Genomic DNA, 25550 nt, shown 5'->3' with positions numbered 1-25550 from the left:
ATGATTCTCATTCAATTTTGAATCAGAATAATGTATTTTCAATCAAATCTAAATTTTGGGCAAAAATGAAAAAGTGGGAAGGCTATAGCCTTCTCACTTTTGTCAAAATCGGCCAAAAACAAAATCTTTTAAAATCCAACAAAAATAACACAGTATATCTCAAATTGAACGCTGATTACGATATCGGTGTTTGTTTTCTAGTAAGGCCAACTATTTTTCAATAAACGGATAAAGTAAAGATTCAACGCTAGCGCGCCAGTACGCTTCAGCGCTAGCGTGACATGTAAAACTTTTTTGATTATTCAAAAACCATCAACTCTACGTAAAAAAAAATTTCATTTTCGTGTTACTTGTTAAATTTTGAACAAGAAACATGTATAGTTATCTAGATCTAATGATATTATATTGTAATAGCAAAAAATTTTAAGCCCGACAAAAATAAGCCGGGCTTCTGTTTTTTACGGTTTATTCAAAAAGTATAAGCCTAATGTAAAAATATACCCGATTTTCGTGATCAGCGATCAATTTCGAACCGGAATATTGTATTTTTAAGTAAATCTAGAATTTGACGAAAATTGAAAAAGTGGGAAGGCTATAGCCTTCTCACTTTTGTCAAAATCGGCCAAAAACAAAATCTTTTAAAATCCAACAAAAATAACACAGTATATCTCAAATTGAACGCTAATTACGATATCGGTGTTTGTTTTCTAGTAAGGCCAACTATTTTTCAATAAACGGAAAAAATGCTGTTAGCGCACATATTTGGGTTAGTTGTTTTTTGCAATTTATTCAAGAACTATACGCCCTATGAAAAAATGAACTTTATATTCATGATTCTCGTTCAATTTTGAATCAGAATAATGTATTTTCAATCAAATCTAAATTTTGGGCAAAAATGAAAGGAAGGCTATAGCCTTCTCACTTTTGTCAAAATCGGCCAAAAACAAAATCTTTTAAAATCCAACAAAAATAACACAGTATATCTCAAATTGAACGCTAATTACGATATCGGTGTTTGTTTTCTAGTAAGGCCAACTATTTTTCAATAAACGGAAAAAATGCTGTTAGCGCACATATTTGGGTTAGTTGTTTTTTGCAATTTATTCAAGAACTTGGGTAGACCATGAAATCATGCAAGGGTGAAAATTAATGAACAGTTGTAATTTTCAATTTGAACAGATAGAAGAGAAGATGCCTTATACGACAAGCACTTTTTGTTTAACTAAAACGTAAAACAGCATATATATGTAAAAGCTTGAAGCCACTCTTGTAGTGGTTCAATCGCAGGGGAAATATCAATGACTTCCATGTTATTACGTCAAACCTATAATCTGTTGAGATGATGTACGTTGTTTTGAATGGCGAGAGGAGGGAAGAGGAATCACTATCATCACTATGTCCAACGTACGGCTTACAAATGTCGTCAATTTCAAGCGACTGACTGTCTGATGCTGCGTAAAATTGCCGATTCTCATTCCACTAAGTTGTAGTACACAATCATCTGTATCCCTTTTGGTACGGCGTGTCTCCTAAAATTTTGGTTGCCATATGGTTTTACGTTGAAAAATGGATACCCGATTTGCAATAAGTAGAATCTTGGAAGGAGAAGATTCTTGATGATTGCCTAAATGCCCATATATATGAACACCATTGGTTAGTTATTCCTTTTTCGAATAACTAAACAGACTGCTATGAAATCACTTGGCTGAAAACACGTACAACATGGCAGCCTACTGGAAATCTAGTTTACGCAGAGAACGTAATCCTCTTCTGGATAAAACAGCTTACGCACGGTAGCTGATGGCTTTCTTACGAAGGTCTTTACGCAAAGAAGCTAGTAGCTGTAATAACAGTGAATGATAGCTATACAGCCTCAGTCTGACGTATCTATGCAGTGGAGACAATGAATATTCAAACGGACGTTGCGCTAATTTGGCACGATTGTCCGGCCAGTTGGGTCGACTGACAGCTCAGCCTGCAGAACTGAAAAAGAAAAGAATATGTAAGATGAGAGCGGTTGAGGGGGTAACACGCAATATGCAAGAAAGCACATACAAAAAAATAATAATCAAAGCTTTTTTCAGTGATGGCATGACAGTCAGAATGAAGCTTTTCATTGGCCATGACGTGTCGACTTTAGGACGATACAAGAGAAGGCCCTCGGACAAAAGGTCTCCAGCCAACCTTGATGCTGCAGTTGGTTGTGATTACCGCTTTATTCACCACAGATCCTCCAACTAAAAGAGAAAAAAAAATAATAATAGAGCATACTCTGTTTTCAAGTGTAAAAAAAGAGGAAGACATAGCCTAAAAAACAGGTAAAAAGAAAGGACACCTTACAGACTATCTTCTTCAGTCTATTGAACAATCGAACGAAGCCCTTGCTGTTTGCTCATTTCCAGGAAACTCGTTTCACTGTCTGTGCGCATTTTCGGGGGGAAAACTAACTTTAACACCAAAGAGGAGCCAAGTAATGTGGAATGTCCTATATTTAAAAATGGAAAATAATCCTTTTCCATAGACGTATTTATTCCTTTACAGGCAAGTATAGCATTGCGCCATAAAAGGTAAACCATCTCCACAGCACATTTCTGTCTAGCTTCGGTTTCTCACGGCGATACGATAGTTGACGATCTCTTAATTTTCAAGTTTCCTGCAAAAGAAAGTCCATCCTATTCAAGTTCATTAAGGCATACATCATTTTTCTTGGATTTTTCTTGGATAGTCTGTTTAGCATTTTCCTTATTCGGGAAGGGGGTGCGAAAAATATCGTGCTCAAAACCCAAAATAATGAATGACTGCATTTGTTACCAACACAACAGCAGCGGTCATCCTGTAGTGAGCACACTCGTGCTTACACCAACACAAAGACGCTCGTGAATGCGCAAGAATGCAATGGCAAACACCGTGAAAAATTCTTGAGAATGCCAGAGAGTCCATTTAGTTCTGGAGTTTTCCTTTTTTCTTTCTTTCTCTCTTATGACGGCTATGTAGCCCATAGCCTGAAGAGGAAGACGACATAGACGGAAAAGAAAAAAACGAATTACCAGAGCTGACGCGGTACACAACAACGTATGATGCTGTCGAGGGGCAAAGGGTGCCACATCAACACGACACTATGATGGAGAAGTGCTCGGCGGGATTTCGAAACTAGCGGGCGCGCACCACTGACTCGTCTTAAGGTGGGCTACCCCAAAAAGCCCGTTGGCCGGCCAGTCGGCTTGGTAATGAAGCTTGAATGGTGCAGATCTGTATGCGACCGTGCCGAAAAAGGGGCGACATCACTTTATAACAGATAGATGACAGCAACTTCCATTGAGAGAGGGTCGTTCCGCGTGAAAGGTGGAAAAAAGACGACAGACTTGGAATCGCTTTTGAGCGAGTGTGGGAGAAGAAAGAGCTCTTGAAAGAAAAGTATGCGGACACGGCCGAGTGTGTGACAACATGGCGGGCGTGCATGCCGGTCACAATGCATTTTGGTGGCAGGCATACAGCGGACGGCCAGAGGAAAAAGTTCATGCAACGGACAAGGGGAGTTTGAGGGTCGGCGTGAAATGTCATTTGTCAAAGTGCCGATTCGATCCGCTGTCACTTGTATCCCATCGATTCAATGACTTTTGGTCGTCGAGAGTTGAACAATTCCTAAACGCTGCACTTCCCCATCTGTATGAAGAGGGGCCAGAACAAGGGGGAGAGACCTAAGAGCAAAAGAAAAACGCTCGGCCATGAAGAACCGTTGACAATAGAGTAAATTTAATTCGCTATTTATATATATGTATAGGAAGAGAGAGAGAGAGAATGTATATTACATTCTCTTCATAGAAATAATGGAAAAAGAGAATTCAAATGTATACCTTCAGTGATGCGCAGGCTGCTTTTCGTTTTCTCTTTTTTTTCTTTTACTTCTTTTCTCCCATCGCTCTCAAATGTTGGCTGTTGGGTTGGGTGGTTTCTTTTTGTGGGATGCTTAATTGTCACCTCGCTGGCTCGTCCCTCTAGAAAAGGCACAATGTCGAACGATTTTATTATTTTTTTATTATTATTTTTAACACAGTATTTGAATTAAACCACCCCGCCCTGACCGGTTCATGGAGAGCATTGACATTCAATGCTCCGAGAAGTGAATTTTTTTTTTTTCAATTGTCATTGAATACAGCAGTTCCCACCTTTTTGTTGTGTGCCTGGCAGAAACATTAGCGAGCATTTATTTCTTTTCTACTTGGTATTCACCATCGCCGTCCCGCGCTAACTCGTTTCACTATCCATAGAAATCTCTAATGCGATGGTGGACGCTTTCGATATGGTCCGCCGCGACGCAGACACACAGAGGAAATGAGAGAAAAAGAAAAACAACAATACAAGAAGGTTTTCTTCTTCTTCTGCTTCACGGGTCCTCCTTAAACGTTTTCAACTCGAGTGGGTTTGAATCGAGACAAGTAACTCGGACACAATCAGAAATAACTGAAAAGGGTGTCCGTATCTATATACAACTCCGGGGGTGTTACCCGTGAAAGAGGGGGGGGGGGGGTGGCCTGCATTGTATTTGAATACAGTGCGTCAAGAATTGTATCCTTAATAGTATCAGTAAGTAGTCACAGTGGTCACATTTCCACAGCCATTTGCAATGTCGCAGCCCATTCGGACGTTTTTTTTTCTCTTTTAACATTCTTTTGTATGGCCTTCCGAATTCACCTTTTATTCTCATTCTGTTCGCCAGAAGAGTGGCCTTTTCTTCAAAACCACCTGGGTATTCGCGGCATTTCCGACCGTCAGCAAAAGCCACCGTGTATACACCAAAGCTACTGGACTATTCGGCTCGCACCTCCAGCCGTTGGATGCGCTTTTGTTATAAGGCTATGGATACTCTTCTATAGGGATATACACTTGCGGAATGTTATTCTCTGTATGCGCACATCGGACGGTCTCCATTGAGTATTCATTTCAAATATACAACGTTGACAAAAAAAAAATGGTGTTAGCCACCGAATGGGTGCGCTCTCCCTAGGTGGTTTTCTTCCGCATCGTATAATACATTCTCCTTTCATTTTTTTTCCTCTCTTTTTTTTCAAAGTTTATAAAGTAGCCTTTCAGAATGACGATGATGACGATCCGAGCCATTGAACATCCTCCGCAGTGCATTTAGCACATGTCAGCTTCGTCTCCATTTAGCTCCACTTGTTCTTTTCTTGAACATTTTATTTCTTTTTCGTCTTTCTTTGCTTGACAGAGAAAAAAAAAAAGAACAAGAAGGTTCTCAGCTACTATCAACAAGAAGGAAAGATTAAGAATAATAAAAGAAAAGGAAGAAGTAAAAAATATATTCCGTTTTAAATATCTGCCTGCTATTGGTGCATATAGTGTCTCATTATTTAAAAAAAAAACTCGGAATAATATGTATAGCAGTGCATTGTGTAGAGAGAAAACGGGAATTATTCCAGTCGGACGCTTCCCATGTACGATACGTTGGGTCAGGAGAACAAATCGTCAGTGACGCTCAATTGATTTTTTTGTAAATTATTTCTTTTACCGAATTGAAAGAGCTTACTGGACTGTACGGCATCTGTACGCGACCGACTTCAAACACGTCAGAAGGTGAGTTTGCCAATGATGCCCGTCCTCTCTTTCTCTACCCTCTGATTTCTATTCTTCTTTCCATTTTCGCTTTTAGATGTTGTCGATCCAATTCGACAAAGTACGAATGTATTGTTGAAAAACCTCGTCTAGATATAAAAGAGAATCCAGCGAGCAGCTCATGCTATATAATTTGTGATCAGTCATTACACGTGAAAGGTTGTCTCCTCCCTCCTCTTTTGATTGCTGATGGGACGCGTAGAAAGCGGCCGGGCCGTTTTGTCCGTCTGTTCAGCTTCTCGTTTTTCATCGTAATGATTCTCCTATTTTCGTTATTAATGATTCTTGATTTTGACGAAGTACAAGACACACATTTAGTCTCTTTTTCACGCTTTGTTTTCTAGGTTTTTTTTTTTTTTACTCAGCCCACTCACTTCAACTCTGTTTCACTTCCGGTTAAGCTTTTACGTTAGAAAAACGAACCAAAGTTCAGAGAACATCGACGTACATTCAATATGCACAACATGAAATCTGAATAGGGAAGAATTTCTATTCACGTTCAATCGATTCGTGGAAATCCGATTAGTCAAATATTGGCTGGGTCAAAAATTGTTGGAGAAACGCAGATACCTTTAATCGAACTTGAATGCAAGAAATACATATTTCTCAGGAGAGCGAAAAGATACGATGAGAGGGAGGGAGTTATTACTATCCATGTATGGTTTATGAATGATAAAAAAAAAAAAAAAAAAGAAAAAAATTGATAGAAGGCAGCAGCTCTTCCATGTTTTTGTATCGTGTCCCGGTAGGCCGACAACAATGTTTTCATCAGCGTATAGACGAAAATAAAAAAAAAGAAAATGAGATGACTGAGAAGAAGAAGCTGCAGCCGTGCACAAGGGCAAAAATGGAGGGGCGGATGAAGTAGGAAAAAAAAAAATAAACTAGTGGTATTAAAAAGGAAGAAGCAGGGTTGAACTCGATATTGAAAGTTTCAACTGACACAAGAGAAGCTTCCAATATAGTACACACAACGACAACAACGGTGAAGAAAAAAAAATAAGGAAAGACGAAGGCATTGTGCCACGTCGTCTGCTTATTTTTGTATAACCTTCCATTTCATATTTTTGCTCGTCTATGTGTGTGTGTGTGCGGGCGTTGTTGTTGTTGGAGAAGCCATGCATCAATCTCATCTTGTACATTTCCTATATAACTCCGACCGGATTCTATACACGCACATCCGTGGTTCTTTCTCTCCTTCGTCCTATATATTTTTACTACAATGCGTCAGAGATATATACATTTATACACTCATATTTTCCCCATTCACTCCCACTGATATGTTAGCCCTATCCTCTCAGGGCAACCCCTTTCCTTTTAGCAGACAACAGACACACGGTGAAAAAAGCAAATGAATAGAAATATACTACTATATCTGTATTTCGGTATTAAAGTGATGTGGAAGATGCCTTTTGTAGCGTTTTTCTAAACTCCCTTTTCCCTCCCGATGGACACACAAGAAAAGGGAAAAAAAAAAAAAAAAAAAAGGAAAAAGAAAATATACATCCCAAGTAGGAAAAAATAGATGTAACAAAACACATATGCCGACGCATTGAAAGAGAGTAAAAAGTTGGAGAGAGGAACTATATAGAATGGGAAACCAAAATTTGAATATACATACACAGAAAGAAAAAAAAAAGAGATAGGATAGAGGGCTTGCATTGTGTCTCTACAAACACAATTGCCCTTTGATTGACCCAAAGCATCGATGCAATGCTCTTGCTCACCCCCCCTCCGCTTTGTACATTAGCCTGTGCGTGTGTGTGAATGTGAATTCGTGTACAAGAGGGGGTAGCTTTTTTAATGTTATTATTACAATTTGGTATTAATAATTGAATGCCCATTAACGGGATGGAGAAGCCATTCGATTCTCGTCCTTACGTTCGTTCTTTTCTTTTTGATTTCTTTGTGAAACGACTCGAGTTGCGGGAAATTATAGTCCGGCCAAGTTAGGCCGCATAAATCTGGTCGGCAAGGCTTCTCAAAAAAAAAAAAATGCAAGTTAAGGCGCCCATAAAAAACAAACTAAACATTTACAGCTAATCAGTAGAATAGCTTTTTCATCGATAAAAAGCTATTTAAGACAGCAGTGCGTCCTGGGTATATTAATAAGACATAACAGAGAAAGGAAGCCGCAAATGTTTCGATTCGGATGTGTCAAATAGTCTTATTGCTTGGGATAAGGAGCTCTAAGAGAAACGAATGGTAAACCCGGTGGCACAGAGTTTAAAGACAGGATCATTCTCAGATTGAAACTTGCTGAAGAGCGACAACAAGTAAGAAAAGAAAAACAAATCACGAAGCAAATAATACAATAGAACAACTCTTTCCTACTCTCAAGCCGTCCTGTAATTTTTTTTCGATCTCTATCGACGGTTTCCCAGGAGAAGAAAAATACAACAGGAAACTATCGTTGCGTTCAACGAAGTCCAATCGTTCCAGATGTACAAGAATCGGTAGAATTTATGCAGACGTCTTCCAGTATTCAAATACTTAACACTCGTACATGTCTGTACGTGTGTGTGTGTGCTGGTATCGAAATACGTAGTTCATTCAATTGCTCACAAGTGCAAATAGAATCTTCATGCTCTCCCTTCACCCGAGTCAACACCATTTTCCTAGCCGGGATTGATTAAACAGAGTGATAGTACTTTAGTACTGGAATTGGTCTGCTCACGCCAAGGCTCTCGTCAGTTATTCACTAAAGTAAGTTACGCACAAAGCTTCAGTCTTCCGAGACCTTTAAACTACAGGCTGATGGATTCGACACGCAAAGCAAATAAGCTCGCGCCGACTCAGCACGTCGCACTGTTAACTTGTAAATCGATTCTCTTCTTATGACATTACTGAAGTCACGATCAGATTTTTTTCTTTTAAAGAAAAATCATTTCAACAATTACGAGCTATAAGAATTACATCAAGCGGGGAGATTTCTCTTTTGTCCCCAGGTCTATCGGTTCCGATAAACAAAAATCCAATCTTTGCACGCGGCTGAACGAAAAAATGTGATCGTGACAGTTGGAGAAGGAATAACCGACATTTGTGACAAAACACGTCGAGATTTAAGACGCAAAAGATCAAAGTTCGTTCTTATGGTAATATCCAGGTGGAGAAGGACGGCCTGGTTTCTCTTTGGATCGGTCGATTGACCGAAATGGGAAGGCGGGCCATCAAGTCCCAAAGAAAAAAAAAAAAAAAGAATGGGGGAAAGAAAAATGGAAGAATAGAAAATAAGCGGGCAGATTGCGTGCTGCGTAACTTATTTCCTCGAAGCGATAGTTGCATGAACTATTGTTGCCAGAAAGAAATGTCGAGCGCCAGGTCGCAGTGTCAGGCGTAATAACGCGGGCCCGGCGTTACGTTCGTTAAGAGACGCAAAAGGGGACCTTGACGCGTAAAAGGAGCGGCGATTGTCGTGTTAGTTCCCACGCCACATGCACGCGCATATTTGATGAGTCCCCATATACGCACGCACCTGGCGGCCAAAGACTCGTCCAGCAATACAAGCCCAAAGCCCAGTCCAGCAGCCAGTCAGAAGCAACAACGGCAGCTAACCTTTTGTGTGTCCAGTGTGTTTTTGAGACGTGTTGGTTCGCTGGATGAGCGATTCAAACTGTTTTTATTTCATTTTCCTGCCTCTTTTCAATAACAAGCTGATTCAGTGGCATTGTGTACCCCCCTCTTCTCCTTGCCGCACGGCCTCCGACCGTCAGGGCTCACATAACCCTCCTGTGTCTGTGCTGTGCCCTTCTCTTTCTTTATATTCCCCCTTTCTGTCGCTTATTATTCTCTCAATATGGATGCAGCAACTCTTTTTCTCCTTCCCGTCTGGTATTTATAATAAACATAAATATATGACGCTTCTTCTTTTCGACTGAGTGTGTGTATACACACAGTGGTGTATCTCTTTCGGCCATCGGGGTTCCTTTCAAGAGAACGGGCTGTGTACTATGCACAATCGCGGACAGAATGCGTACAACACACGGCAGAATATAGTCCCCCCTTCTCTCTGCTGTATATGGCGGCGTCAGGTGTCACTTCCAGAGGTTTTCTTTGGGGGCTTTCCTTTTCTTAACATTTATATGTACACAGTAGACACCAACCAGTTTTGTAATGGTCTTCTACGCTCTCTGATGTCATCCCTATATTCTATAAACCCCTCCGTTTTTTCTCTTTTCTTATTACAAGATTTTTTCTTTTTTAACAACGTCCAATCAGACGACACTGACGCGCAGAGCTTCAACAACAACAAAAAAAAAGGGTCTGCTACAGAATAGACACAAACGTCTTAAAAAAAACAGTATCTCAACATTTGTTTAGAAAGAACTTCCTTTCTACTCGCATGCAGTAGGAACGACATCCATAGAGGCTGGCTAATTTTCGAGCTGTGATTCCAAACATTTGCTCTTGTATCTTTACTGACAAAAGCCTACACAAGAGGGCACATATAGAGATTCATACGTGATGCGTAAAAATGACGCGCAAGAAAAGTCCCACATAACTCAATTAATATGCAGATATTGCTTAGGGAAGCGGGTGTAGACAGTAAGATGGCAGCAAGTGTCATGACAAATCTTTGAAATATAATAAATAGGCCGGTCAAATTATTTTGGACGCAAGAAAACCGAAAAATTCGACAACAACAAATGCCTCCCCTCGAAAACATTCCGAGTTCCCTCCCTAAGCGTCTGTATAGGCCCATGACGAGCAAAATTGAATACTTGTGTTGATTGATAACAAGATATGTGTCGCTTGTCTTCCCTACATTTGAAAGAAAAAAAAAAAAGGATCTTTCGTGGGGTGGCCACCGTCACCGCCCGCATAATGAATGACTTTTGCGTGGTAATACTCGATGTGAAATGTTATTGATGCTTGTCCGCGCAATACACGTCAGGGATCGATACGATTCAAGAAAAAGCACCGACTTTTTCAATGGCTGGCAAGAATAACATTACGAATTTGTTTTGATCCCGGCGACAAATGGGAAAGAAACACCGGGAGAAGAAAAGAGAGATCTAACAAGACGTTGCTAGAAATGGTAAGGTAAACTAAAAATGGAGGGAGAAAAAAAGAAATGAGCGTGAGGGGAAAAGACACAATAGATCAACGACTGCCATAGTATGATGGTAGAAAGCACAGACTGATGTGATACGATGATGATGTATATCATATTTCAGTCGGCGTGCGGGAATCGGGACCAAAAGAGCTGCACAGACGGGACTTTCTTTCTCTTTTGTGTAAAATTTGCTGCTGCGTATAGATGTACACAGAGCGTATATAGTTCGAACAAAAGCTGAAAGTTGGCCGTGTTTCCAGAGAGTGACTCCCTATCCTTTTGCTAACAACAACAACAGCATCTAGCAACATCGTCCATATGTGATGAATAGGGACCCGGTCCGCTTTTTTTTTTTTTTTTTCTTCCCTTCCATTTTCTTTTTTGCCCTGTATAATTAATTGTCGAGCGCCGGTCGTAATTGATACTTGCGTCACGGATGATGTGAGGGGTTGGAAAAGAAAAACTGATGTCCGCGCTCTTGTTGTGATTTATGGACTTTTAACGCTGAACACATCCACTTCCAAACGCACACACACGTACAGTAGATTATATCAAATAGATAAGTATTGATGTCTGTGTGTGTGTTTGGATTTTCATTGTAAGAGGTTTGCTAAACTTTCTGTCGATTGTTAAGTGGGAAATGCACAAATAAAAACGGCCTATTCTTGTTCGGTCTTTCTACGCTCTTCCAACGGCGTGTTGTCTGAAAATTACGGCGCTTGCTAAAACTCGACGTTAAATTATCAAGACTTAAATTTGTCATTTTCTTAAATTGAGCATTTCATAAAAAAAAAAAAAAAGCAAACGAAGGTTTTCATCTGTTGTGCTATGTGGAAGCCAAGCACCGAGAGAGAAAAGGCCTACAAAGGAGGGAGACGATGCGATGCACTGGATTTCCTTCCGAAACTCGTTAGCCACTTGACACAAATGCAAGCGCATAGGCCGTAGCATCGGACAAAGTGAGTAACTAGCTGGCACCGGTTATTCATCAAATCAAGCGCGCTCCTTCATTTCTCTTGATAACAAATGCTTGATCAATGTCTCGTGTACAGTTACATAGGCGGCGGCAGATTGCGATTTTTTCAGTCAGCGGAAGCGATAGCCAAGTAAATTAATGATGCTGCGACCAAAGTGAAAATCCAAAAATAAATGCGGAGATTCAACGATCGAACAAGGAGTTTGTACCGTGGGATCGGGCCGCTGTCGGAGCATATACAAGTGGACAATCGTCTACAACTTACTAAATTCATTTCCCCGAATCGCAAGAGAATGTCGACGTCATTTACGTTAATTTCTGCGTTGCGAATAAACACGAAACTAGGCAATGGCGGAGATTCGATGCCGATGATTCGAAAGCGTACACTTTAGACCGCCAGACGGTTCTTGTGCAATACAATCTAAACCGCAATCAGACAATGCAGTCGAGCTCCCACGTACCACGATTTTGTGGAACGTATTTCTTTGGACAGCAGCAGCGGCCATTGTTGTTGTATGGCAGAAGAATAAGAATAACAAGGCAAGAGGGGAAATCTCATCCAACGCCGCCCAGTCATATTTCGGTGAAATACTCGTGCTGCGAAGGCGGGATTGAGAGAGATTCTACAGCCACGACGCCGACGATAACATTATTTATATTCTGGCATGTTCAGCTCAAGAAAAAAAAAAACGGACAAAAAAAGATGGAAAATAAAAAATGCCGTGCTCTTCAAAAAAAAAAAAAAAAACGGGAAACTTGCGACGGACAATCGAACAGAGAACACAATCAAAATAATAAGAAAATGGAGAATCAGAAGAAGAAGGTGATGCGTCTGTGTACGTCGGTGTTCACATAGAGAACTTGTTATTATTATACGTGTTTGGTATTAAGAAAGAGAAGAAGAGGTCGAATAGAGACGACGAATCTTTTCTCTCTTTGTTCATCATTTCATGGAAAAATAACAGCTTGGGTACTGTGTACATGAAATAAGGAACAAGAAAAAAAACGAAGAAAACCAGCCAATCACGCATAGCTTTGACGTGTACGTTATTTAGAAAACTTAATCCATCACACACCCAGAGCGGTGTCTTTCTATTTTCTTTTTGCGACTGTATAGCCAGCAAATGTTTGGAATATTCCATGTCCATGAGTTTGAACAAAAGATTTTTTTATTTATTATTGTTATTATTATTCAATACAAGTACGGTGTGTTAGTGGTGGGCCTGCGCAGAGAGACTTCGCCTTTGGTAGCATCGGGTTGAGACCATATGCATAAAAAGCCAATGACTATTGAATGACTCGAATGAATAGTGATAAAACACCCAAAGCTGATTTACCAAGAAAAGCTCAATAAAGAAGAGGGGCAAAAATCCCACTCTTTTCTCATCATCTACTAGAGAAGTTTTTCTTCTTTCCTAACTTGTTACATTTGCTTGTGTTACATTCTACATTTCAACAACTCAAAAATGAAACACAATCAAATGAAAAGTAAAAAAAATTCCATAATGAAAGTGAAAAGCCAGCAGAAGAATAGAGGCCAGCAAATTTAATCAGAAGTGGAATAAAGACATGGAAAAAGAGAGCTCCACTCTGGCAGCCCAACAACAAAAAATGAGGAAATATACACATTGAGTTTTCATTTAGAAAGGATTCCCTATTGACCCAGAAGCAGGAGCAACTTCACAACAACAAAAAATTGAAATATTATACAAAGATATAGATGGCTTCTATCTATATGGTCCCTGTGTATGCAATCGAACATACTTTTGAGTTTCAAAGGAAAGGAGAGAGAGCCGATTGACAGCGAACGGCAGCCCCCCCAACAACAACAACAAACATCGCCGATGAAATGGATGAGATAGACGGAGCCGGAGAGATGTTGTTGGCGCGCCTCAACACCTCTCCATCAATAATGACATCATCTTTCAACTATTATACGAGACCTTTAAGTGTCTACTGAGAAGACCCTAGCCATCATTGCGGCGAAAGGGTATAGAAATGAAATTTCCAACCCCTTTCTTTTTCGTATTCGACTGATGGCCGATGAGAGGCTCTCCCCACTGACGTGGGAAAAAAGTTACATCATTCAAGCACGTTTGAGGGGGCCGAGGTTTACTTTTCTCAAATGAAATGCGCCGTGCACATCAGTGTAACAGGCCCTACATGTCAAGTGGCAACTTCAGTAGTTCAGAATTGAACGCATGCAGTTAGAGAGCATATGGGTTTTTGCAAAAGTGAGCTCGGTCTCTGTTGTTGCAATAAAGGCGAGCAAAAGGGGTTATAAAACTGATGCGGTTGGTTGTGTTTACAAGTCGACCCCATTCAGTGGTACACTCACCATGGGGGATCTATCAAAAGCAATTGAACGGAATAAAACGGCTAGCGGTAGCTTACATAACATTGAATCTTGTTAACGTGAACTCTGGGTACAGTGTTTTAAAGATCGATCTGATTTCACTCTAATTCGTTCTTTTCACTCTGTGTCTGAATGGGTTTTAACAAAAAATCTATTGTTAAAAAAGGTTTTTCTAATCACAGAAATACTAGACCGGAGAAACACGGCCGTGTTTACATTGTCGTCCCATGAAAACGACACAGACAAATAAAAAAAAAATACAACAGTATTTTCTATTTATGTTCGAAGAATTGCGCGAGTCAAAGCCTGTCGAAGATCGAATGATCCATCATTTATATACACTAGTCGTAATGGTTTATCATTTCGTCTGGTGCACAACACACACGTACACAAAAGGAAGAGATGGGGCCCCCAACATTTACCGGTGTATAAAAGAAAGAAAAAAAAAAACATCAAACAGCAAAGCACACTGAATCTCATCATCTTTCTCCCCTAGTTTTTTGTGTGTCATGTTTTCTGTATATGTGTGCGAGGGTGGATGAAGCATTATTTTGTTGCTTCCCCAACAGTTTGCTGATATTATGACAACTTGAATGGCTCTAATGTGCTCCATTGAATCGGTACCAAATCCCGGCCCCCTCTCCCCTCTCCCTTCTTTCAGACACCCCCCCCCCCAACTATTTTCTATCATTTTTTTTTTTACTTTTCATTTTACTAGCAGTAGTACTCCATTGCCGAAAATTGTTCTCTCTGTACGTGTGTACTATTGTTGGGCGAGCCGGGAATATACATATATAATATTCGTATCGTAGATGTGTGTAGGGGAGGGAGGGAGGAAGAGAGAGAAAAAATGGAAGGCCGGAAACAGCAGTGTTGCCAGAGTGGTTCTTTGTCGCGTCACTTAGCTCCCTGCCGTTCATCACTCAAGTACCGTACACTATTACACACATATTACATCTTTACGCGAGAAAAATCCAAAGACCGGCTACGGGCTATAAACGCAACAGCATACGGAGGCCTTCGTGGGCCAAGTGTATCGCATTGAAAACAAATTTTTCCCTTCCTTTTTCCCATGCGCCATCAGCTTCTTATCTGTAACTGTATCGTTGTATTCCCAATTCTTTTTTTTTCCCTATCTCCCTCAGACTTATTCTTTTTTACTGTCTGCTGTTGTCCATTGAAGGAAAAGAGGCAGACAAAAAAAGAAGGTTCAGGTCGAACAATAAGAGATTTAAAAAACAGCCAAAAGAAATAGAAATGGATGCATGAGAGAGTTGAAACATGAAGTAACATTGCCGTAGCAAGTCGGGCGTTGGGCCAACCTCTAATGTTGTATCAATAAGGTTTCCTATTGCTGTGCCGAGAGCTTCAATGGCATCTCGGCCTCTTATGCGCATCCACCCCCTCAACGTCTGGATAAACAAACCACTAGAAAAGCAGCAGATAGGGCAACAACAACAACAACTAGAAGAAGGCGATGAAAACGTTCCACTTCACCAAAATACTGGCTAGATATAAAAGAAGAAGAAAAAAAAAACGAAAGAGGAAATTGAATAGTATAAAGCAGAAGAAAGGGGGGAAAAAAAAAAGCTCGTCTTAATGGAAACAATTCAATACTCTATGAACCAACTGCATAAAAGCCACGTTGAATGTTATCGTATTTTATGGCACTGAATAAGTCGCCCTCTATTTGTTGTTTTTTGCCGTGGCTTTTATTTATTTTTATTTCTAATAATCAACACTATTTCTTGTAAGGAAAGAAAAAAAAATGCGTCTTTATACACATTATTTTTTCTTTCCCTTAAAAAAAAAAAAGTGGGGGAAGAAACGCAGATATATAGGCATCCATTTGCTGTGAGGTTTTCCCAGTGCTGAAGTTCGTCTTTCATCCCTTTTGACACATTGTAGGAATTTCTATATCCATTCCTTTTTGGATTATGGCCAACAACAGCAGAACTTCAGCAGCCTATACACACTGCTCATTTCTTTTCTTTTTCTTTTCTTTCCCAATTGAACGCGGCAGAACGAAACGGAATAACAAAGTGCGCACAGCTCTAAACCGCGTCTTCTCGACTGGGCAAGCACAAAAAAAGAAAAAAAAAAAAAAAAGATAAAACAAAATTAAATAAATAGATGAGAGCTGCTGATATTTATGGCTTGAATTCTTTCTTGTCCTGCTAGTCGTCGTGTAGAAATATCAAAAGAACATACAGCAGGGAGAAGAAGAAGAAGAAGAAGAAGAAGAAGAAGAAAAAAAAAGGCTTGTTAGTGCCGCTACACCGCGTGTCTATGTCTAATGTGTTCCAGCAGGGGCAGCGGTGGCTCTTAAACACAATCACCAAAAACATCAAGCTCAATAGGGACATTGAATACAGAGAAAGTTTGGCGAAGAAAAAAAAAAAAAAAAGGAGCTACGTATATATATATATATATATATATAGCCCTTTACAAATGATTCCTTTATTGTCAAAAAGAAGGAAATCGAATAATTCGAACGGCTTCTTGTGCTTCTGAGCGCGAAAGCAAACGACTCCTCCAGCACAAGTCACGAGGGGGTCCTTGAAACATTTTTTTTTCTTGAATAGTTCCAGACACCTCTTTCAATTGTACCTACACGACGAGCGTGTCCATTTTATGTAAGAATATTTTTTCAAAAAATAAAACGCGCTGCAACAGATGCCATATTTAGCATTCTTATTCAACCTTGTCTCCGTTTTATTGGGTAAGGAAAAAAAAAGAGGCTGTCTATTTGAAAATCATGGGATTCTATCCAAGGGCCACAGTAAGTGTCCTCTCTTTCATTTTTCACGCTGATTTTTTTTTTACTATACATATAGAGTGTGTCAAGCAGGCTTGCCTAATTGCTTAATGGTTCCCTTTTACATGTCCCCCCCCCCCTTTTCTCCAGGGCGACGCATCTGGAAATTTTCATTTCGAGCGTCGAATCGAATCACAAGAATAATACTACAAGAGTATCATAAATATATGCAGTAATAGTCGGTCTCGATGGGGCCCTCTTCAAAAACGCTGTCCCCGTATTGGAGATGATTTTTTTTTTTTTTTTCGGGTGCACTCTAAAAAAAAAAAAAAGCGCAAATCGATTATCATCTGATTTTACAGTGAAATATAGCGTCTAATATCACGCGGTTGTTCGCGGTGGCAGCCGCCCCACCTAACAGCACACGGCCCGAAAACCGATTCAACATACTCATCAGTTTCGGTATAGGCATCGAAACGTTTGCGCTCCTGCGTTCAACCAGCAACAGCCCACGATTAAACACGGGGCAAACAAGGTAGCTATAACAATGGGGCATCTATCTAGAAAAAAGGGGAGGGGGGTGGTTGAAGTAGACAGGGTGAGGGGGTTTTCAGTTCTGGTTTGGCTGCTGCTGAGCTCCCAACACAGATACAGGGAAAATTGTTTCGATTGTTACACGAAACCCGCCCACATGCACGCGGCTCTAGTGAATCGAACGATGGGTGGCAAGGGACGACGAACGGGGGTGACAAAAACGTTTTTCCTCCATCGAGAGGGCGAGGAAAACAACCCGCATCAACAACAGCATAGACGACATTTATTCGGCTATAAAAAAAAATAAAGAAAAGAAAAAAAAAAAAAAAAAAGAAAATCCCATCAATTCTGAACAAACGGCGACGAGTGGCGTCGCTTGGGCGGCCTTCCGCCCGTTCAACTCTTCACTTGCCTCACTTTTAGACCTGCGTGTTTGTGTACAATGCTTATGTGTACAAAGCAGTCTAGATCATGGGCAACAACAACTCACAAAAGACCGATGAATCTCATTAATGAAACAGGGACAGGGACGGGGGTGGGGGGGGGCGGCGAAATTGCTACAGCACAACAAGCTCTTCAAAAACTAGCACGTCGAAGAATAGCCGATTTTCAACAACAACGTCAACGGCGTTCCGAGCTCTTGTATTATGTTAACTATCGTAACGACAACACACACACAAAAATACGTGTAAAAAGAAGGAGGCTCGTACCGGTTGTGGAAGAAGGATGAGCCGGATGAATATAAACCGTACAAGAAAAGCGAGCGACCGAGCTATTCAAAGATTCAAACGCAAAAAAAAAAAAAAAAAAAAAAAAAAAAGCGATAGAAAAAGAAAGGGGTTGTTGTTGTGTTTGGTAGTGTGGCGTCGTGGCTGTTGTTGAAGAGTTTTGTCCACGACGTATATACGGTAAACATCGGCCCGTATATTCGACCCGTACACAAACTAGACGCCTCACAACGGATAAACAGTTGGGACCGCTTTAGGTGACAGCGTGTGCGCATTGAAAAAGTCTTCCAATTCAACAGCGTCAATCCTCCCCCCATCGTCTATTACTATACCCCTTTCTATAGCCTTCACGTTTGGCATGATAAATGCTTTATCGAACGGATGGTGACACAAACACACATACCGTACACACACATAGCTCAAACAAGGACCTCTATATATACATATATATTTATATATATATACAGGGCTCTCTCTCGCTCTCCCCCCTTTCTATTCTTGTCGCCCACTCGTTTTGCTTTTTTTTGTATTCGGGGTGGTTTTAGATGTACTCCGCATTGAGGCAAACCTCAGCAATAGAAGCGTGTGTGCGCTTGTTGTGTATAAAGATTTAGCAATGACGCGGACGAGTGGACGACGCGCAAGTCGTTAGACGGCCCCGAATAAAAGGATTACCACATGTGCGGACAAGAGCGCCACTGCAACTGAGGATGACACATGTATACATACACCATTATGGAAGCATGTTCACCATTCAAAGAATGTGCTCGGTTCGCTATAGAATCTTTTCGTTTTTCGAATTTCGCGCCTTCTTTCAATAACGGGGATTATGAACTCGACACTTCATGTAAAAAGCGAATGGGATTTTCAAAATCTGAAGATGAAAGGTAATAAAAATGTACAGTAGGTCGGGTTAAACGACGTGAGGGTGAATGAAGTTTAAGTGGTTAGTGTTCTCTTCCGGAATCGAGGAAAACGAGACGGTCCTATTATAATGTGCCATACAAATAACCTCTTTTTCCCTCCTTTTTTCTTGTGTGTGTGTGTGTGTGTGTGTGTGCGTGTGTGTATGTGTGTGTGTGTCCCCAAGTTCTTTTTCAATTTACTTCTTCTACGATTTTTTTTTCTTTTTCTTTGAAGATCCGAATAGTTTCTTTTGACTGTTTATCTTCTAACTAGACTATAAGGAAACTGGGTGCAAGTCGAGAGAACAAGAGCCGGAAAGAGCTGCCAAGAAGAAAAGGAAGACGACGGAAAGACGAAAGAGGATGAGGAAGGCAAAGAAGAAAAGAAAAAAACATTCGATTCAAAGCTCCGCTGTGTTTTTCAGTTGTTTCGCCAGGCACCAACGAAGAGCTACGCAGAACAATTGGTCGGAAGTATTGTCGTAGCTCCACCCATGTTGTATTCATTCGGTTAGCCCGGCCGGCCAATGAGGGCCAACGTTCTCCGATACCAAGAGCCGGCCCACTCACGGCGGGTGGGCTTTCCTTCCCTCCCCTCTCGTCCCCCCCCCCTCGTCTCCATCCGTCTTTTTTTTTTTTATTCGGGGCCAACCCCTCAGAAGCAGCAAAATGGTGTGCAGCTGCCGTGTGAAACCTCAGTCTCAGTCGAACTCTCGCCACTGACGAACCATTTTTTAGAAAAGCGCTGGCGAACCATTTTTCCCAACCGCAACAAGAATTCAAATCGCCCATCTCCAATAAAAAAAAATCAGAAAGTGACTTCCCATCGTTTGAATTTTTTTTTGTTTTCGTTGTTGTTTTTTTTTTTGAAAACATAAATCGATCGACTCCGCCGCCAACAATTGAAACTAATCAACGAAGATGATGGACATGTCAGTTATGCAGTCTTCTCCAGGCCTCTTGATGGCTCACCATCAGCAACAGCAACATCATCATCATCAGCAACAGCAAGCTGTTGCCATGAGCATGATGCAGCAACAACAAACATCGCCCGGACACGGCAAGAATGCCGGCGCAAGCGTAGGCCTGTCCGGCGTTCTTTCCGATCACATCAAGAGGCCCATGAACGCCTTCATGGTCTGGTCTCGTCTTCAGCGCCGCAAGATCGCGCAGGACAATCCGAAAATGCACAACTCGGAAATATCCAAAAGACTCGGTAAGTTCCAACACAACAAATTCAATAGTAATAGAAACGAGAAAAAATTTGTTTTTCAAAGATAAGATTCACAAAAACTAAACGGAACAATTGTTTAAAAACAAGGTGCCGAATGGAAGTTGTTAAACGAAGACGAAAAGCGGCCGTTTATCGACGAGGCCAAACGTTTGAGAGCGTTGCATATGAAGGAGCATCCGGACTACAAATACCGACCCCGTCGCAAACCCAAGCCCAGCATGGCCAACAAAACGGCGGCCTATTCGTTCCCGATGCCCTACTCGCTCGGCGGTATGAACCCGCATCATCACGCAGCCGCCGCCGGACTAGACACCCTTTCTTGGCTATCGGCCGCTCAGCACGCCGCCTCCGTTCAAGCCGCCAGCGTCAACTCGACTTTATCGGCCACAACGACGACCACCAACAGCACGACGGCCGGCAGTTTGTCGTCGTCTACTTCATCTGTTGCGTCGGCAACTCCTTCGCTCGATTTGGACAAGAGCCGCTTGTTTGGATTCCCTTCGCCGTACGGCACTCACCAGCACCACTATTACGGTATGGCTGGCCTGCCAGGAATGCCCGGCTTGGCTGGCTTGGCCGGACTTCCCAATCTCAACGCAAATAATAACGGACACAGGATGTCACCGGACAGCAATTCGCCCGTCAGTCGAATGGACGGATTCGGTATGAAAGGATCACCGTCGCCAGTTGCGTCCGTCAATTCGACATCCGGCGGCAATGGAAGTAATAGCAACAACGGCTGCGTCGTGAGTACGTCGGCCGGAATCCCTCAACATCATCAACAACAGCAGCAATCACCGGCCGCTCTCTATTCGTCATTGATGTACACCAAGGCTAGCGCCGCAGCCGCCGCTTCGTACCACCAGGCGGCCCAAGCGGCCGCTGCCGCCGCCGGTATGCAATATCCTGTCGCTCCGGCTGGATATCCCTCCCTAGATCAACTAGCTGGCCTACGAAGACCCGTACCCGTTCTCTACTGAATCATCTCTACTTGCAAAGACATCTTTCTTCTCTTTTACTCTATTTATTTATTTTTTTTTTTTTTGAAAAATCTACAAGAAAATCAGATGGATGTCTTTTTCATTTGGGTATTTCAATGAGCGTAGAGGGACAACACCGGTGATTCCAGGCATCTTATTTAGAACTGCACTCCCCAGCAAAAAAGAAAAAAAAAAAAAAAAAAAAAAAAAAAAAAGAAAAAGAAAAAAAAAAAAAAAAAAAAAAAACAACAAAAAAAAGTCAAATTTGGTGTAAATGTAAACTTTTTTTTCAATTTTTATATCCCTCCTCCTTTTTTTTTGTGTTCACCCCACTACCCTTTTCCCAAGAATTTACATTTGATGTTCGAACGCATTAAGATCTGAAAAAGCAAAGAAAAAAAACCGACGCTGTTTTTTTTTTTTTCAAAAGTGCGTCTGCTATATAGGCCCTCACATTATGCGTGTGTGTGTGTGTGGACGCGTGAAAGAGTATATTTTGTTCCTTTTGACTGTCACAGCCCTACCGACTCGTTCATTTGTTCGTTAATTTAACAACTTGAGTTTTGTGTTTTGTTGCTTTTCTCTCGATGTCACCTCATCACGATAGCAGTTTCCCTCATATACTACGTGTTTCTCATTGTCGTCTACTCTTGTACATACGGTGTGTCTTTGTGTCCATGTAATTACAACGAGCTCATTATAAACGGATAAAAAGAAAAAAAAATACTTTCTACTCTCAATTTCTTAAAAACATAATCAAGACATCCAAGGCGTGAGCGTTTCTTTTATCCACTTATTTGTACTAAAGTTTGTCAGGTGGGTCTCTGTAAAAGAAAAAAAAAAAAAAAAAAAAAGACTTGCCTTTCAAACCCTCCCCCGTATCCTTTAGCATATTCCCTCCCCCCCCCCCACCTATTTCTTTCTTTTTTTTTTTTTTTTTTTACTCTTTCACCTGATTGATGATGAAACCGAAGCGTATCATAAGGCGAGTCGGAACTGTAACTGCTGTCCCTGCCTCTTGCTACTTCTTCCACGTTTTCCCATGAAAAGAAAAGAAAGGAAATGGGGAAAAAAAAAGGGGAAAACATACAATGGCCGCTCCCCTTTCTTTCTTTCTTTCTCTCTCTCTCTCTCTCTCTCCCCTCCCTGTAATACCTTTATATTCTATTGAAGGTCTTCATTTATTACTCTTTTCTCTGTGTACATAAGATCCAGTACGCTTTTATTTTCCAGGGCGACTCGTCATAGTATAACGACCTATTTTACTTATGTTTCATGTCAGACGTTTCGGGGAAGTGTGCGGGTGGGGGGGGGGGTGTGCTGACGTAACAGGTCATTTATGTACGGATCATTTCGCCTATTAAAAGAAAAAAACAAGTAAGCTCTCTCCCGCTGGGAACCGCTGGGGGGAGGTGCAATATTTTTCATGCAAGTAGGCCTTGATGGGCAGAAGGTCATGCCGGATGAGAAGGCGGAGTAAGGTCATCGTTTTTTGTTTTGTTTCTCAATTAGGCTCAAAATTTATGTGCAAAGTGACGAGACAACGAAAAAAAAAAAAGGGGGAAAGATACAAAAATCGCATTTCAAATAGTGCAGAAATCAAAAAGAAAAAACACCACGGGTGTCAAGATGAAACAAAGTAGATATCTCCTTAGTTGTAATGTTTTCCTATTATTCAACTGTCGCTCTTCTTTCTCGTCTTTTGTTTCGTTATTATTATTTTTCTTTTTTTACCTTGTCCCCAAGTGTTGTTGTTTTTTTTTTTTTCTTTTCGAGGGAGCTCATTCTCCGTGTGTGTTACGTGAAATTCGGATCAAAGTGGCAGCCAGACACATGCCAGAGTTGCGTGATGGCTGATAGCGCAACACGCAAAGTCCGCTTCTATAAATATAGCCCACGAAAAGGAAAGACAAACGAACAAGTAAAAGAAACCAGACGCATGAATAATTCAAGTCGGGTCGCCACCTTGTTTTTCTTTTTTTTTTTTTTTGCAGGTAGATGCAACATATTTAGAGCAACAAAGAGAGAAAAAAAAAAGGGGAAAAGACACTGACACTCGACACGGGCGCGCGATAGATCTGTCAATAGCGTTCGAAATGACAACTCAAAAAGAAAAGCTATGATCTAACGTCAAAGCTTATGATCATATACGGCACGGGAAAAAAAAACAAAAACAAAACAAAAGACGAAAAACAAAAACGTCTGAGCAAAAATTCCAGAGTTCGTTTATCATCCGTTGTCAAATGGAAACGCAAAAAAAAAAAAAAAAAAAAAAAAAACTAAAATAAAATAATATAAAAAAAATAAAATAAAAAATGAAGCTGAATAGCCTAAAGGGAGTATGGAGATTTATGGGCGAGGAGCATGCTTTAGAGACGCATTTAGGTACGTATAAAAAGGCTCCTAAAAAAAAAAAAAAAAAAACAAAAAAACAAAAAAACATTGAAAACAAGAAAAAAGCGAAACAAACAAACAAAAGAGAGAACAGGAGAAGAGTTATGCCGAATTTAATGCGTAGAAACAGGCGGGCGCGCGCAGGAGGCGAAAAGGGCCGAACCCTTTCTCGGATAATTAGGTTTCGTGTTGATCTGCCTCTTTGAAAGGCAAATGATCTCATCAAGCGGTCGTAAATAATTGGCGGTGCCCATACGGCCGTGTCGGCACCGTCGCTGCCAAGAAGAAGCTACAAGAGGAGTTTCCGCCCAAGCGCTGGCCCCGTCCATCACGCTTTTCGAAACAGGGCGAAAAAAAACGGCAGCGCTGCCATCATCACCGCACTACACGCTACCACTAGCCTACCGCACCAACACCAACTTAAAAAAAAAAAAAAAAAAAAAAAAAAAGAAACAAACCAAGCCGCCAAAAGGCGCAAGACGCGGTTGGGTTTTCCGAAAAAAGCCGAGTGTCGGCCACCGTCGTCTCTTCAGCGAGGCCGTTTTTTTTTTTTTTTTTTTTTTTTTTTTAAATGCGCCAACTTCTAATGGGATAAATACAGGGTAGAAGCGCATCATCGACCAACGATGGAGAGAGAGAAAAAAAAAAAAAAAACTAGCTCAAAAAACACACACATGCAAAGTTAGGTAAAAAGGATGCCCCCCTCTTATGTATATTGCAGTGAGGCGGTTCGACTCTTATGAGGTGGGAGGGTTTTTTATCTTTCTGTTTTCTTTCTTTCTTTTCTATTCTTCTTTTTTTTTTTTTTTCCCGAAAGAGAAGGAAAATTGCAGTCAGTCCTGTATAATTAAGCCTATTCGTTTCAAACAACGAGCCGATGTCGGTTGCTCGCTCGATGATGGGAGCGCGCAACGAGCGCAACCAACTCGGAACCGAAGAAACAAAAAAAAAAAAAAAAAAAAAGAAAAATGAACATTTCCCGATCATTTTTGTTTTTCTTCTTCTTTCTTCAAAAGGTAGAAATGCAAAGTGTCTTTTTAACTTTGGTCGGCTCTCTTGTTCGCCTTGTCTATTAGACAAACATGCGGGCGTGCACTGGGCAAATACAAAAAAACACGCACACACACACCACCACCACCACCACCACCACCACAGAGCAGCCACGATACATCAGTTCAATTCTCCAACTCGTTTGTTGCTTTTCTTTCGATTCTCTTCGGTTCACTTTTTTCTTTTTTTTTTTTTTTTTTCTCCCTGGGTACGTATATAATAATAACACGCTGACGGCTAAAGCTCGAATCACACAAGAGGAACGTCCGGGAAGACTACAAAAAAAAAAAAAAAAAAACTGTTTCCTCTCTGCCCGCCCACTCAAACAAACAAAAAGAAAAGAAAATGGCCGAAAGGACGGCCCTCTTTTACACGTATGCGGTCGGCCTCACGTGTCGTCCCGTTGCTGGAGTCTTAAAGAATACTCTGTGCGTACATACGCTATGTGTATATAGCTAAATCACGCATGTACATCATCACCCCTACAAGTCGTGAAAAAGGGGAGAGAAAAAAAAAGAAAAAAGGGCTTTGTCGGCATCGATACTGCTTGTTTAAATATTTCCCTCTTTTTAAACATTGCTAACACGACGATTTCCTCTCCTGTTTTCATGCCGTGCGGTTGCGTGGCGCGATGTCATTCTCTTGTGCCTACACCAATTTTTTGGGGGGTCTCGTTTTTTTTTTTTTTTGTTTTTTTTTTGAAGTGTACGGTTGTTAACTTTATCCCGCGTATTGGGATTGCATACGCAGACAGTGAACTACGACGAACATCCCGACTGTATGAGATGAATTTCGCGCAAAGACATTCGCTAGGAAAGTATTGGCGTAGACATACGACATTTTCATCATCAATAGTTTGCATCTATACGAAAATTGGCTGTCCTCTCTTCATTTCCTCCTATCGTTGGCTCGCTCTCCTTCCACCCCTTTCTAAAAACGGACAATGGG

The 25550-nt window shown here is 41.1% G+C and overlaps 1 protein-coding gene and 1 long non-coding RNA gene across 4 annotated transcripts in view; one reads left to right on the top strand and one right to left on the bottom strand.

The window, feature by feature from the left end:
- Positions 1-957: 957 nt before the first annotated feature.
- Positions 958-25550, bottom strand: part of LOC132088187 (uncharacterized) — a 51662-nt gene continuing 27069 nt past the window's right edge. Inside the window, exons 3-5 of one of the 3 annotated variants that reach the window (XR_009421485.1) lie at positions 3855-3995; positions 2056-3698; positions 958-1983 (exon numbers count right to left, since the gene is read on the bottom strand). This is a non-coding gene — a long non-coding RNA (uncharacterized LOC132088187). Of the gene's footprint in view, positions 3699-3854; positions 3996-25550 lie in introns of all 3 variants that reach the window. The other 2 variants (XR_009421484.1, XR_009421483.1) reach the window with 2 other exon arrangements.
- Positions 19660-21882, top strand: LOC130703706 (transcription factor Sox-21-like). Its single transcript, XM_057525155.2, has 2 exons — positions 19660-20160; positions 20266-21882. The coding sequence occupies exons 1-2, from the start codon at positions 19866-19868 to the stop codon at positions 21156-21158; spliced, it is 1188 nt and encodes a 395-aa protein (XP_057381138.1). The 5' UTR covers positions 19660-19865; the 3' UTR covers positions 21159-21882.

This window comes from Daphnia carinata, chromosome 7 (genome assembly GCF_022539665.2).
Source record: "Daphnia carinata strain CSIRO-1 chromosome 7, CSIRO_AGI_Dcar_HiC_V3, whole genome shotgun sequence".
Taxonomy (NCBI): Eukaryota; Metazoa; Arthropoda; class Branchiopoda; order Diplostraca; family Daphniidae; genus Daphnia; species Daphnia carinata.
This window is presented reverse-complemented; position numbering and strand designations above follow the sequence as displayed.

Bases quoted from the DNA above. Each gene is read 5' to 3' on its own strand.
- LOC130703706 (XM_057525155.2), top strand. From the start codon at position 19,866: ATGATGGACATGTCAGTTATGCAGTCTTCTCCAGGCCTCTTGATGGCT. The intron at 20,161-20,265 runs GTAAGTTCCAAC...TTTAAAAACAAG, and splicing joins GGAAATATCCAAAAGACTCG to GTGCCGAATGGAAGTTGTTA.